The sequence below is a fragment of the Martes martes genome, assembly GCF_963455335.1.
Source record: "Martes martes genome assembly, chromosome: 16".
Taxonomy (NCBI): domain Eukaryota; kingdom Metazoa; phylum Chordata; class Mammalia; order Carnivora; family Mustelidae; genus Martes; species Martes martes.
The window spans coordinates 47354550-47369056 of record NC_137904.1 but is presented as its reverse complement, the minus strand read 5'-3'; the positions used below and the strand labels follow the sequence as shown (position 1 = coordinate 47369056).

The following is a 14507-nucleotide window of genomic DNA, read 5'->3' as shown; positions in this document are numbered from 1 at the left end:
AGGCTCTCCACAGAGCGGAGAGCCCGATGTGGGTCTCAATCCCAGGACCCTGGGATCATGACCTGAGCCGAAGGCAGAGGCTTTAACCCACTGAGCCACCCAGGCGCCCCTCATCACTATTATTTAATATTGTTTTGGAAGTTCTAGGAAATGCAATACATAAGAAATAAAATAGTTGGTATAACCATAGAGGAAAAAAAGGTAAAAAAAAAAAAAAGGGAGGAGGGAGAGGTTTTCTGACATATAATTGTGTACTCAGAAAACCCAGTAAGCTTTAATAAAAAAACAATTGGAACTAATCAGAGAGTTTAAGGGTGGTGACTAGAAAGCAAATGTATCATTATCAATTGTGTTTCTCCATACTAGTGGTCAGTACAGAAATGGGGAAGGGCGCTCCATTCATAAGAGCAATTAAAGTACTTGGGAATTATCTTAAAAAGACAATTACAGGGGCGCCTGGGTGGCTCAGTGGATTAAGGCCTCTGCCTTTGGCTCAGGTTATGATCCCAGGGTCCCGGGATGGAGCCCCGCATCGGGCTCTCTGCTCAGCGGGGAGCCTGCTTCCTCCTCTCTCTCTGCCTGTCTCTCTGCCTACTTGTGATCTCCGTCTGTCAAATAAATAAAGAAAATCTTAAAAAAAAAAAAGACAATTACAGAACCTATCTGAAGAGATGAAAACTATAACATCTTAGTGAGGGGCATAAGAAATACCTGAATTAACAAAAGGCAATAACCATGTTCTAGCATGAAAAGGTTTCTTTTTAAAAGATTTATTTATTTATTTTATCGGGGAGGGGCAGAGGTGGAGAGAGATAATCCCAAGCAGACTCCCCACTGAGTGTGGAGCCTGACATGGGGCTCAGTCCCACAGCCCTAAAATCATGACCTGAGGGACGCCTGGGTGGCTCAGTTGGTTAGGCAGCTGCCTTGGGCTCAGGTCATGATCCCAGAGTCCTGGGATCGAGTCCCACATCGGGCTCCTTGCTTGGCAGGGAGCCTGCTTCTCCCTCTGCCTCTGCCTGCCTCTCTGTCTGCTGTGCTCACTCTCTCTGACAAATAAATAAAATCTTAAAAAAAAAAAAAATTCATGACCTGAGCCAACATCAAGGTCGGCCGCCTAACGTGACTGAGGCACCGAGGCGCCCTGCATGAAAAGCTTTCATATAAAATAAATATGCAAACAATACTATTTCGCTTGTAATTCCAACAGGATGGGAGGGGGTGGTGTTCTGGGTTGGAGATGGAATTGATAACATTTTCTTAAGGGCAAGTAGAACAGGGGCGCCTGGGTGGCTCAGTAGCTTGGGCGTCTGCCTTCACCTCAGGTCATGATCTCAGGATCCTGGGATCGAGCCCCGCATCGGGCTCTCTGCTCAGGGTGGGGTTTGCTTCTCCCTCTCCCACTTCCCCTGATTGTGTTCCCTCTTTCACTGTGTCCGTCCCTGTCAAATAAATAAATAAAATCTTTTTTAAAACGGGGGGGCGTAGAACAATAAATGTCTGAAAATAGTTCAGAAAATTAGGAGAAAGAAAGACTAACGGTAGTGGTTGGGAGGGGAATGGTTCTTGCCTCACTCGGTAAGCAGCATGCTATAAGGGACTGGAATAGAACCGGGGGTATTGGCACAGGAGTAGACAGATTACTGGGACATAAAAGCCCAGTCATACGCCTCTGAAGAAACCTCAAGTCATTTGGCTATGACAAAGAGATATTTATTAATAATAATATTCTTAGTCTCTTGAGGTATCACATGGAGATCGGCTGCTGGGGAGGGAGTGGGAGAAGGTCCTCGAACACTAGTCAGGCTAAGGGCGTACCTCGTCAGGGCTGGGGTCAGATCGGTCCTCCTCTCTGTTGTGTGTCTGCCCAGGTGTTGCCATGGTGATGCCAGTGGAGGACAGCAAGGTGCGGGTCGTGGTGCGGGTCCGGCCCCCCACCCCGCGGGAGCTGGAGAGTCAGCGGCGGCCTGTGGTTCAGGTGGTGGATGAGCGGGTGCTGGTGTTTGACCCTGAGGAGCCCGACGGGGGCTTCCTTGGCCTCAAGTGGGGCAGCACCCACGATGGCCCCAAGAAGAAGGGCAAAGACCTGACGTTTGTCTTTGACCGGGTCTTTGGTGAGGCGGCCACCCAACAGGACGTGTTCCAGCACACCACCCACAGCGTTCTGGACAGCTTCCTCCAGGGCTACAACTGCTCAGGTGAGAGCCGGGGCAGGGAGGAGGGAAAGCCCCAGCTGGTAGCGGCCTTGCCTCCCTGCTTCCTTCCTTTTTTTTTTTTTTTTTTAAGATTTTATTTATTTATTTGAAAGACAGAGATCACAAGTAGGCAGAGAGGCAGAGGCAGGCAGAGATAGAGGGGGAAGCAGGCTCCCCACCGAGCAGAGAGCCCGATGCGGGGCTCGATCCCAGGACCCTGGGACTATGACCTGAGCCAAAGGCAGAGGCTTTAACCCACTGAGCCACCCAGGCGCCCCTCCCTGCTTTCTTCTGAGGGCTTCCCATGTCCCGTGACTGTGCCCTCCTTACCCTCAGCTGGGCACTTGCCCAGGAGGGTGCTGGCCCTTTCGTTCTGTGTGTGACACACCCTCCCAGGCTCTAGTAGTGGGTCACACAGACGTGGTTCCTGTCCTCTTGAGGCTTGTGCTCTAGACGGGGGAGAAGACACTAATCACAAATCAGCCCCACAAATGTGTGATTATAAACTGAGGAAAGCGATATGAGGAACAGAGAACCGCAGGCCTTCGGCAGAAGAAGCTGCCCAGCCTGGAGAAGGCCCCCCCAGGGAAGGGAGAAGCTCCCATGCGCAGTGGAGACCCCTCTGCCCTGGCATCCACAGGCCTGCGGGGAGCTAGGCCATAGGCACGGGGAGCTGCAAAGCTGCAGTGTGAACGCAGGGTGGTGTGAGTGGGTAGGAGCCCTGGAACCGACCACAGGAAGGCATAGGAAGGGGCTTGGGGAGAAAAGGGGCGCTGGGCTGGGTGGCAATGCACAGAGGACTCCTAGGGAAGGCGGATCGGCCCCCCCCACCGCCCTCCCCCAACTCTGTCCCCCACAGTGTTTGCCTATGGGGCCACCGGGGCTGGGAAGACACACACCATGCTGGGAAGAGAGGGGGACCCTGGCATCATGTACCTGACAACCATGGAACTCTACAGGCGGCTTGAGGCCCACCAGGAGGAGAAGCGATTTGAGGTTCTCATCAGCTACCAGGAGGTAGGGCTGTTCCCTCCCAGGCCTGAGAAGCCCCAGTGACAGAGAGTGTGGGAGGGAGTCAGCAGCCCAGAGGGCACAGATGAGGCTCTGAGAGACACCACATTGGAGTGAAACCTGCCTGTCCTGCTCTCACCGTGTACCGATGTCCTGCAGGGGGCCACTCCTGGCTCGGCGTCCTGCCAGGCTTTCCCAGCCCTGCACCTCTGCCCGCCCCTGGCCTCTGGGGAGAGGGTTCCTGAAGGGCCCTCTCTCTCAGGACTCTCTCTTGCCTCCTTCCTCCTCAGGTGTACAATGAACAGATCCATGACCTCCTGGAGCCCAAGGGGCCCCTCGCCATCCGGGAGGACCCCGACAAGGGCGTGGTGGTGCCAGGACTCTCCTTCCACCAGGTGTGGGACGGGGCTCGGGTGGCGGGAGTAACCCCGCTGCTTCTCCAGGGTTCTCTCACACCAGGCGGTCTGGGGATGCCCTGGACCCTGGGGTGGTTCTGGAGAGCAGCTCTTCGGCTGGGGAGACCACAGCACCATTCTTGGGCATCTCCTCTGTAGCCCACCTCCGCGGAGCAGCTGCTGGAGCTGCTGACCAGAGGGAACCAGAACCGCACGCAGCACCCAACTGACGCCAACGCTACGTCCTCCCGCTCCCATGCCATCTTCCAGGTGAGACGGGTCGAGGGTTGGAGCCTGAAGCTGGGGCTCCTGATGCCCAGTGCCCCTCACCCCTGCCGTCCGCTCCCCCCATCCGCAGATCTTCGTGAAGCAGCAGGACCGGGTTCCAGGTCTGACTCAGGCCCTTCGAGTGGCCAAGATGAGCCTGATTGACCTGGCCGGTTCGGAGCGGGCGTCCAGCACCCATGCGAAGGGGGAGCGGCTGCGGGAGGGCGCCAACATCAACCGATCCCTGCTGGCCCTCATCAATGTCCTCAACGCCCTGGCCGATGCCAAGGTAAAGCCACACAGCCCCGGGGGCCTGCCCGGGACAGCCACTGAGTGCCCGAAACCCAGGGTCCTTCCCTCCGGCCCTGGGCCACCGGCTGCTGGGTCTCAGCCAGAATCAGTCCTGCCCAGCCATTTCAGCTCATGCCCTCTTGCTGTCCCCCCAGGGCCGTAAGTCTCACGTGCCCTACCGGGACAGCAAGCTGACCCGTCTGCTCAAGGACTCCATTGGGGGCAACTGCCACACGGTGATGATCGCTACTGTCAGCCCCTCCAGTCTGACCTACGAGGACACCTACAACACCCTCAAGTATGCCGACCGTGCCAAGGAGATCAAGCTCGCGGTGTGTGCAGGCCAGAAATGGCCCACCCGGCGTGGGGTGGGGGGCAGGAGAAGGAAGGGACAGGACCCACCAGTGTTTTCCGACACCCAGAGCAAGCATTTCCCCAAGGCAGAGGGAAAATGTTCCCTAGCCTCCGTCTTCAGGGAAATTCTTTGGGATAGAAGCGACTCAGTCCCCATCCTTGGGCAGACTCCAGCTCGGGGAGAGGCAGGACAGTCTCCAGGCTTGAAAAAAAGAGGAAGCTATTACAGCAGTGGGCTAACAGGCAGAATCATTTCAAGAGGGAGACAACAGAAGGGTGGCCAAGCACTGGCCTGTGAGAGCTGCCCTGGCCTGGTGAGGGCGTACTGGTCAGGGAGTCAGGGGTCTCAGGTTCAAAGGCATCCTTCTGCCTTTTGCTGTGGCCTCAGGCAAGCCACTCACTGCCCTTTTGCAGTCTGGTTCCCCCGTGGGGAAGGGAAGGGAAGGGTGAGTCTCAGGAGTGTGAGGGAAGTGCCTCGCTCAGAGCCTGCCTCTTGCAAGCGGTTGCCAAAAGCTGCTTTGAATGAACACATGAACCTCTCCCCTGGGCCCCCATCTCAGCTTAAGAGCAACGTGATCAGCCTGGACTGTCACATCAGCCAGTATGCCACCGTCTGCCAGCAGCTGCAGGCTGAGGTGAGGGGCCCGCCTGGGGAGCTCGATGGGGAGGCAGGGCAAGGCGGGGTGGGAGGGCCAGAGCTGGGCCCTGGGGCTCGTGGGGCGCAGCCAGGGCTCTGCGCTCCCCTGGGGCTCTGAGGGACTGGTTGCTTTGATGGCAGGTGGCTGCCCTGAGGGAGAAGCTCCAAGTATATGAGGCGAGAGCGGGGGCCAGACCGCAGGACCTCCCGAAATCCCCCAAATCGGGCCCTTCCCAGCAACTGTGAGTCCTGTGGGAGCACTTGCCCTCTTCGGTTCAGCAGAGAAAGCCCCCCCTTCTCCAGCTTCTGTGCTGCTTCCTGGGGTCCAGGGTTCCCAGCCCGTGCCCAGCACGCTGATTGTCACTCTCGGTGACACTCTGGGTGACAAGACACTGATTGTTGCCTCTAGTGCTTGCTCTCATATGACACAGTGCCTTCTAGATAGTCCCAAGAGCAACTCTAAGTAACATTAAAGTAGAAGAAATGCTCCTTATCACATGACTTAGTGACACCCCCAGCCCACAGAAGCAGCATATCCTCCTTAAAAGAAGGTGAAGTTAGGGAGGAGGCAGCATTGTTTCCTAAACCAGGAAATCATGGACACTTCCTACCCTCTGCTACTGCCCCCTTGTTACCCAAGCTGGGCCCTATACCAACTCGTGCCACAGAGACTCTGCCCCTCCCTGCTTTCCCACCTCTCAACCCTTCCCTCTCCCCACTAGCCTTCCCAGCCAGCCCTCACCATCCCGCCTTCCCAGCCAGCCCTGCACTCCAGAGCTCCACCCAGGGTCTGCAGTCCTTCAGGAGGAGAGCCTAGGGCCAGAGACCCAAGTGGGGAGGGTCGTGGAAGGGAACTCACCAGACCCGGAGCTGCCCCAGGAAGACAAGGACAAAGACGCAGTGGAGAAGGAGGTAGGACAGAGGGGATGGAACTTGGGAAGCATTGGCCCTCCCCAACTCATAGACTCCCTTCATTTCTGGGTTCCTTACCTGGATGTCTTACATCTTAGTCATTAGAGGGCTTTCAGATCCTATGCAGGAAGGGTAACTCCTCTGTGTCTGCATTGAGGGGCAAGCCCCCAGAAGGGGAGCGGGGAAGGGGAAGCGGCCTGGGAAAGAGGAGGTCTCAACTAGGACCCAGTCAATCCAAGAGTCATCATTCCCACTCTTGGGGGATGGAAAGGTTTTAAGATCTGCTTATGTAGGGGAGAGTGGCCGTCCAGGGCCCTCTATCTATGACTTCCTTTCTCCTTAGGTTCCCATCCAGGTATCAGAGCAGACCCTCGGACACCAGCTGCCAAGGTCCCCTAGCCTGACCCTGCAGCCCAAGCCAGACGTAGGCTGCCTCTCCCCACAGAACTTGGGCAGAGACCGTTCTAAGCAGTAGGTGTCTTCTTGCTCTCCTCTGGGGTTCCAGGTGGCAGATGATGGGTTCCAGACTTCCTGGGGTGGGAGCTGGTATTAAGTACGTTGCAAAAGTTTTGGTTTTGCCCTAGTTGAGAGTTGCGTCTTTTTTCCTCAACATTGTTCCTTATCTTCTTTCAACGAACTGGAAATTCTCACCTACTCTGTCTACTTACCGTCCTCTCTATTCTTCCACTCTGTCCATTTGGTGGAAAAAACACCCAATTCCATCCACCCATTCCATTTGGCTGGGAAGTTAGCCCCAAGTTAGCGTGGGGCTCCCGGGCCTAGTGCTCTGCTTCCCAGTCTGGGGACTGAGCTGCCTGTCCCCTGCAGGGAGGAACCAAGCAGCCAAGAGAAGTTGGGCGGCAGACTCAGGAATCCCAGGACCACCTTCTTGTGCCAGGTGCTTTACCATGTGTCTTCACCAACAGATTATGGCCATTTCTTCTCAGAAGTAAATACAGACCACTACCCAAAGCCAAAGAGAAATGGATTCTGGATCCTTCTTTCTGTCTTTAATAGAGAGGTCCTGCTAGTATGTTTTTTCTTGGCTCCTAGAACATAAATCCCTGGCCACTTAGCTTTGCTGCTGCCAACCCCACTCCTGCCTCCCCAGCACGCTTCACGCTAGGCAGTATATTTAAAGCTTCCGGACAGAAGGGCTTGTTTAATTTTATTTCTTGTTGGGGAGTGTCTGTTCCCGACTCAGCAAAAATGCCGCAGCCTGAATAATCAGCGGCTCATTATCTGTCTGCGGTGCTGACTCCCCAGGGCCCTGGAGTGGCAGGGATGCACTGGCAGGAGGTCCCCTTGGTCCCGGGGCTCCCACCGATGAGTCAGGGTCTCTGTGCCCTGGTGTCCCCTCACCGTGAGGACGGAAGACACTGGGGTTCTCATTTCCGCTTTGCCTCTAGTTTTGCGGTACCTGAAAAGTGCTTCAGTTCTAGTTGTGATTTGGGGATCGGTCTTCATTCTCCCTACTTCTTAGAGCTAATAATAGATACTAATAAAATGTGACAGATAGACCCCCACATATCAGGGGCTGCAGAACATGCTAGATCTTCTCCATACTTGGAGACACCCTAACAACCAGATAATGAAAAATCATTTCTCTTTGGCTTTAGACTTTAGAATCTTAGACCACCAGGGCCCTGAGTGGATCTTAGATTTTCCAGTTCAATGGTTTTTTCAGAATTTTTTTTAGCTACCAAGTCCTTTTTTCAAATGGAATCTTACGCTAAGTTTAATATGTAGAACAGAAAAAGCAGAGTGAGTCCCATTTTCAAGGTCCTCTGATGGGTTTCTAGAAAACTAATTTGGAAATCTCTGGTAAAGACCTGCTCCCCGCTGGCCAGATTGGGACCTGAGGCATTCACTCAGGGCCACATGGCCAGAGGGACAGGGAGAGGCTTGAGTCCCCGACAGCCAGGCCAATGCATTTCTCCCTAGACACCCCCTTCTCTCAGTGGTCTAATCTTCTTATAATGTGTGGCTCAGGCAGACGTCGAATGAGTTTCTGCTATGTCCTTTTTAATTTATATCCTGCCTTCTTTCAGAAAAGCCTGGAGGCTGCTTTGTAAAATGAGTTTGGATTCCCTGAGCACACACTGAAGGCAGAGGAGGGGGCCCAGAGATGTCCAGGCAGGTCCTGCTACCTGAGGATGAATGATTGGCCATGAATAATCCCCACCGAGATAATTGTGTTCATTCTTTTATCACAGGTGTGCCTCACAGGAAGGAAATTTGCTTTATTAGAATCTAAATTTATACCATCAATAATCGCATTACCCTCATAATTCCCTTTAAATAGCCCCTCAGCACATGTGAAGTGGGCACTGATTCACACGGGCTCTTCCGGGATCCCAGCCACTGAGTAGGGAGTGCAGACTGTGTGCGTTTTTGAGGGGCCTCTCAGAACCAAGACCAACACGGCCTATCTCATTCTGTCTCCTCTTGTCCTCACAAGGTAGACGTTTTCATTTTACAGAAAATCGTTAACCTTACAGTGCTTCGTACGTGGCTGGTACTCTGTAAACAGTTTACGTATCTAATAATTCATCTCCTCTTCCCATAACCCTAAGACGTGGGTGCATCAGTTATCCCCATTTTGAGGATGTGGAGACTGAGGTCAAGGAGTGCTTCCGAGGTCACACAGTGGGAAGTGTCGGAGCGTGAGCTTGAGCTGATAGGCTGACTTGAGCCCAGCTCCTCCCTGCTGCTGCCTCATGTTGCCCCCTGGGTCAAAGAACTAATTCGAGATCATAGTAGCAGTGAGGGGCAGAGCTGAGAAGAGACGCAGACCTTCTGATCCGAGGCCATTTAGTGCCTTTTCCTACTTCCCAGGTCCCTATCTTTGTTGGGGGGCATATTTAGGGATGAAGCCCCACCCCCGCCTTGCTTGTGGCCATCTCTGCCAGCCTTGGTCTTTAACAAGGGCCCGGCAGAACAGGACCCACCGCTGGGAGGGCGGTGTGTAGCTAGGCAGGAGGGAGCCAGGGGACCGGCCCCTCGTGGGCTCCACACCATGCCTGGAGCCGTGGCGCCGAGTCTAAGGAGGGCTGGGACCCCCTTCCCTCTCTTCCAGGTTGGCCTTGAAGGTGCTGTGCCTGGCGCGGCGCCAGTACTCCCTGCTCCAAGCAGCCAACCTGCTGACCCCTGACATGATCGTGGAGTTTGAGACGCTACAGCAGCTGGTGCAAGAGGGAAACGCTGAGCCTGAGGCAAAGGCCTCAGGCACACCCAGCCCAGCTCAGGGGCTGCCTCTGGAGCTGTGTTCCGAGTCCGGTGAGTCTCGCTCCTGCTCTGTGTCCAGCAGGGCGCCTGGGGCCTCCAATGCTGGGTCATGTTGCGCTACACGGGACTCGCAGCCCACCTGTGGAATTAGGGGCTCCTGTGTGTCTCCAGTGTCTCTCTCCCCAAATTCAACCCATTCGCCTTCCTTCTGGCCGGTCCCTGATCTCCCCTCAGCACCCGCCTTCTCTGTGCCCAGATTCTCCAGGCTATTCTGGCCCCGTGACCCGGACCATGGCAAGGCAACTGAGTGGCCTCATGCCCACCCTCGGGGTCCTACCAGGGCCCGACCGCACCCAAGCCCAGGTATCCCGGCGGCCCACAGAGAAGAAGAAGAAGAGGAGGAGACCAAGCCGCTCGGAGCCAAACAGCCCCCCAGCCCCAAAGCCGGGAACCAAGCGCCAGCGCCAGTCCTTCTTGCCCTGCCTGAGGAGGGGGTCCCTGCCTGAGGCTCAGCCTTCACTCGGGCCCACCACCCCCAAAGGGGGGAAGGCCTCCACGTCCTGCCACTCCCCTCGCATCTGCTCAGCCACAGTCATCAAAAGCCGGGTGCCCCTGGGCCCCTCTGCTGTGCAGAACTGCTCCACCCCTCTGTCCCTGCCTGCTCGGGACCTCAATGCCACCTTTGATCTCTCGGAGGAAGCCCCCTCAAAGCTGGGTTTCCAGGAACGCGTTGGCTGGGAGAATGTCCCCCAGGAGCTGAACAGGCTGGATCAGCCCTTCATTCCCAGGTGGGTCTCGCAGGCTCCCTCCCAGGCCTCCAGGCAGGGACTCAGGGGTCGGCAAGGGACAGAGGTACTGCCGAAAGGAGTGGAAGCAGGCCTGATTCTTGGAGCCTGGTTTGCTGTCTCCCTCCCTTTGGTCTGACCAGTGTCAGTCCCCAGGCCCAGGAGGGCTGCTTCTCTTGGGGGCCCTGCCTTGTCTGTCCATACTCCAAAGCTGCCAGCTCTGGGACAGTTTGTGGCATGCCCATGAGTGGCTAACGGAGAACCCCCCCACACACTTCGGGAGGGTCAGTGGGAGCAGGAATAAGGAGGGGACCTTGTCTTCTCTATTCCTCTGGATCACTCACACCCCCTGGCCCAGTCTTAGTTCCACATCCCACTGAGAAATGCATATTTCTGCCATTTCCACCCCGGATTTTACCCTCTAGCCCAGCATCTGGACCTGGGAAGGGGATCCTCAGAAAACTCTATTCAGCATTTTTTGGTGAAAAGATGAAGCTCTCACCTTTGCCTTCCACTCACCTGCCAGGGTTAGGGGAACAGTGACCAGCTGAGGAAAGTCCAAGGCCAAGATCAAACAGCAGACTGACCTTGCACTTGTGAGGCCAAGGGCAGCAGGCTGCCCACTGCACCCCTGCCCCTCCTACCGCCTGAGCCACCTCTCAGTAACAAGCTCACAGCCGGGCAGGTGGAAGGGTCAGATTGTTTGAACTCCAGTTCCCTGAACGTGCCAGAAACTGACATCTGGATGTTCTCCCAGAACAGGCCTGTCACTCAGCTGTCAGCCCAGGCCGAGCGAGGCAGGGAGAGGAATCCACCTTTAAGTAGGAAGAAACCTCAGAGGTCATCCTGTCCAACCTCCCCACCCTCCAAGCTGGGGGCTGGAGGGAGGAAGTACCCTTTTCTGGTTCCTTCCTGATCTGCCTCCCTTCGCCTTCCTCCCTCCCACAGTGGACCTGTGCCCCTGTTCACCATGAAAGGCCCCAAACCGACATCTTCCTTCCCTGGGACCTCAGCCCGCAAGAAGAGGCGAGCTGCCAGGTGAGGCTGGGGCGGCAGATGGGGAGAGACAGAACTTTCCCCAGGGCGGTAAGCACTGAGCCAACTACGGGGTCTTGGCTATGTCTCTGGACCCCTCGGAGCCGGTAGCAGGGGTCTCATGAGCAGGGCCAGCGCCAGGTTCCCTGACTGAAGGGGGTTCTCTTGGCCCTTGCGAGTACAGGATTATACCGGAAGGGAAAGGTAGCTCCCTTCTTCAGTGAAAGACTAGAGGCTCCCTCTCCTTGAGGGAGTTCAGTGTTCACTGGTTAAACTGGGGAACAGACCCCCACCCCCCACCTCCACTTCCCTCCCACACCCCACTAAGCTCCCTCCCCACTGCCTCTCCTGCCTTCAGATCTGGCCTTGTTGGTGCTCAGCCTCCCCCCCCCGCCCCCCCCCCCCCCGTTCTCAAGACTTAGTGTCCAGCGGTACCCCGTAGCCCAAGGCACGGCTGTGACCTTCCTACCTTCCTTCCTTCCCTCTCCAGTTCCTCAGTCTCCCGCTCCCTGGGAGTGGCCCGGGGCCGTAGCCGCATCGCCCGCCTCCCCAGCAGCACCTTGAAGAAGCCAGCTGGGCCCTTTGCAATCCCAGGTGACTGGCACTGGAGACAGGGATGGTCTGGGCCGATGAAGACAGGAAGTAGGAGGGGACAGGATGGGCCAAGACGCAGGTGAAAGGAGGGCCTGGGGTATTTCCCAGCATCGCAGGGACCCTGATGAGAGAGGTGGGGGAGGGGACCAGTGGGACAGAGCCTCACCATCTTCCTGCCTGCCCCAGCCAACTGGCCCGTGGAGGCCCCCTCCAGTCCCCGCTGCCCTGGCAACCAGCAGGAACTGACGGGGATTGGGAGAGCCTTGTCGTCTGGGAGCTGTGTCGCCAAGGTATCCTGACCCACCGACCCCTCCTGGTCCCCAGAACTGCCTGTGCCTGGAGCCCTGACCTGCCTTCCTGCGCTTGGAGCAATGAATGCCAACACCCTCTTCCTTTATGAACACTCATCGCCATTCATTCTACCTGCCCTCTTTATCAGCCTCTTGTTACACTCAGCTTCTCGGCAGGCAGATATTCATCTTGAGTGTTAACATGTTGCTATTCTGAAGGTGCAGCCACTGAGGTGCCTGGGTGGCTCAGTCGGTTAAGCATCTGCCTTTGGCTCAGGTCATGATGCCGGGGTCCTGAGATGGGTCCCACGTCAGGCTCCCCACTTGGCGGGGAGCCAGTTTCTCCCTCTCCCTCTCTGCCTGCCACTCCCCCTGCTTGTGCTCTCTCTCTCTCTCTTTCTGTCAAATAAATAAAATCTTTTAAAAAATAAATTTAAAAAGAAAAGGTGCAGCCGTCACACCCCGCTAGTTCACAATGCTCTCCGTGCAAGCAGGTGGCTTTGGGGGAAATTTCTCCCCACCTCCCATCTGACAGAGGGCTCTGTGCTCTCCTGGCCACTGTGCAAGGGAGAAGGGATGAGTACAGGGTAGGGGGTCCCAGCTCAACTCCCTGGTTGGTGAGAGAGGGGGACACACTCAGCCTCATCCCCACGGCCTGGAGCAGGAGCCCCAGCCCCAGGCTACCATCCTGGCGATGGTGCAGAGGATACTAGTGTCTCGATTTCCAAATGAGGTCAGCTTTATTGTTTTTGCCCTGTTGGGAACAGGATACACACTCCGTGTAAAAAAAAGGATAAAGAAGAAAGGGACACTCAGTTTTAATGCTACTACCTGGGCATGAGCGCTGTTCATACTCGATTTATAGCCTCTGATCCTTTATTTCTGCATATATACTTCTATATGTACATGTAGATATAGATTTTTTTTTATTATAATGATTAATAAACCATCTCCATTGTCAGTGTATGTGTCTTTCTGTGTACCTGGGTGGGATAACATCACCTCCCCGCTCTCCCAGACTTCAGGAAACTTCTAAGTGTAGAAAACATCCCCTACTGCCTCCTCCAGGGCCTTAGTTTGGGGCCTCGGGGTGAGTCCCCCCTTTACTCTGCGGCCCCATCTTCCACTAAGGGCCTCTTCTGAGCAGGTGCAGAAGCCGTCACACCTACAGGCCTGCTCCATCCATCTGTAGTTGGGCATAAGTTGCAACGAGTTCTGCTGTCAGAGACAGTGTTTAGGGGCCCCAGACGTCAGGCGAGGCCCTAGGCTAAGCCCTGACTGCAGGAACCCCGTTCAGTCTTCCTCCCGCTGCCCCAGAAGCCCCATTCCCACCCCGGTTCAGTTCGTGGCTTTCCTCTGCACCTGTTCCGATGGTGAGGGTTCCACCCAAGTTTACCTCCGTCTCTCTAGGAAGATGCGGCGGGCTGAGTGAATGAATAGTGTAAACAGGATGATAGGAGTCTGTTTAACTTGCTCGGGAAAACAAACATGTTCAAGGTATTTAGCACATTGCGAGCCGTGTGTAAATAACGCTGCTAATTTCAAATGAGTCCTTGCTGTGCTGGGGAAGCAGCCGCCCCCTCTACCTGGTGAGCCCCGCCCCATTCAGTTTTGCCTCCATTTTTGGAGGAGGAGAGAGAAGAACCCACAAGAGGAGCACTGGGTCCCTCCCGGCTGCAGGCAGCACACAAAACTTTGTGACCTAAGAGGTATAATGAGGACAGATTCCAGAAGGTTCACAGAACGCGCCCAGGGTTAGACAGCAAGCAGCCGTGCCAGGATTCAGACCAGGGTCTGGTTCTTCACATGACACCGAACTGCTTCCCTTTAGAAGCAAACAGGCATCATTTCTTTCCGTGCGCCTGGCGTTCCCGCCTCTGCAATTAGTCTTAATGAGTTTTTTTTCCCCCTTGGTGCTCCGTGATTCCCACAGAAGCCGCCACAGCCTCCCATCTGTAGCCCCCAGCGGCCTGGCGTGGTGCCTTGACCTTGGGAGGCCTCGCCGAGCGCTGGTTGGATTCAAATTGAATAACTTGCCCGTTTCCTGGGGCGCTCACATATATTATCTCATCTGATGGTCACCGTCACCCCTGCAAGCGCCGAGGCAGCGGGCACAGGACAAGGCGGCTGGTAACGAGGGCCAGAAGGGCAAGCTTCACACGATGGGGTCCGCGGCACGAGGCAGATTTCTCCGAGGCTGGGGGCAGCTTGCCAGTGGAAGGGGTCACTCTTGACAAGGATGTTCTGCACCCGGCCATTGGCTTGGCAAACATTCGTGGCTCCGTGGTGGAAAATGTGCTCTCGTGTGACCCATTAAATGTACAAAGACTCTGCCAGTGGAGTTAAGGACGTGTGGCTCCTGCCCTCAATCACAGGAGGTCGGGGGGAGAGTGCTCGCCGCATGGCGTCCTGCTGGCCGGGGGGGGGGGGGGGGCAGCCTGGCTGGTCTCAGCCTCACAGGAAGCTGGCAGGGGCTGGGCAGGGGGGGCAGCGAGCTGACAGCCAGCTCCCAG

The 14507-nt window shown here is 55.8% G+C and overlaps 1 protein-coding gene across 1 annotated transcript; it reads left to right on the top strand.

Annotated features, from left to right (window-relative positions):
• Nucleotides 1-1879: 1879 nt before the first annotated feature.
• On the top strand, nt 1880-12954 carry KIF18B (kinesin family member 18B; the record flags this gene model as incomplete). Its single annotated transcript, XM_080827254.1, has 15 exons — nt 1880-2198; nt 3055-3212; nt 3497-3601; nt 3761-3871; nt 3960-4157; nt 4315-4491; nt 5074-5148; nt 5292-5392; nt 5873-6062; nt 6406-6533; nt 9142-9361; nt 9525-10078; nt 11024-11113; nt 11601-11704; nt 11891-12954. The coding sequence occupies 15 exons, from the start codon at nt 1880-1882 to the stop codon at nt 12001-12003; spliced, it is 2643 nt and encodes an 880-aa protein (XP_080683380.1). The 3' UTR covers nt 12004-12954.
• Nucleotides 12955-14507: the final 1553 nt, after the last annotated feature.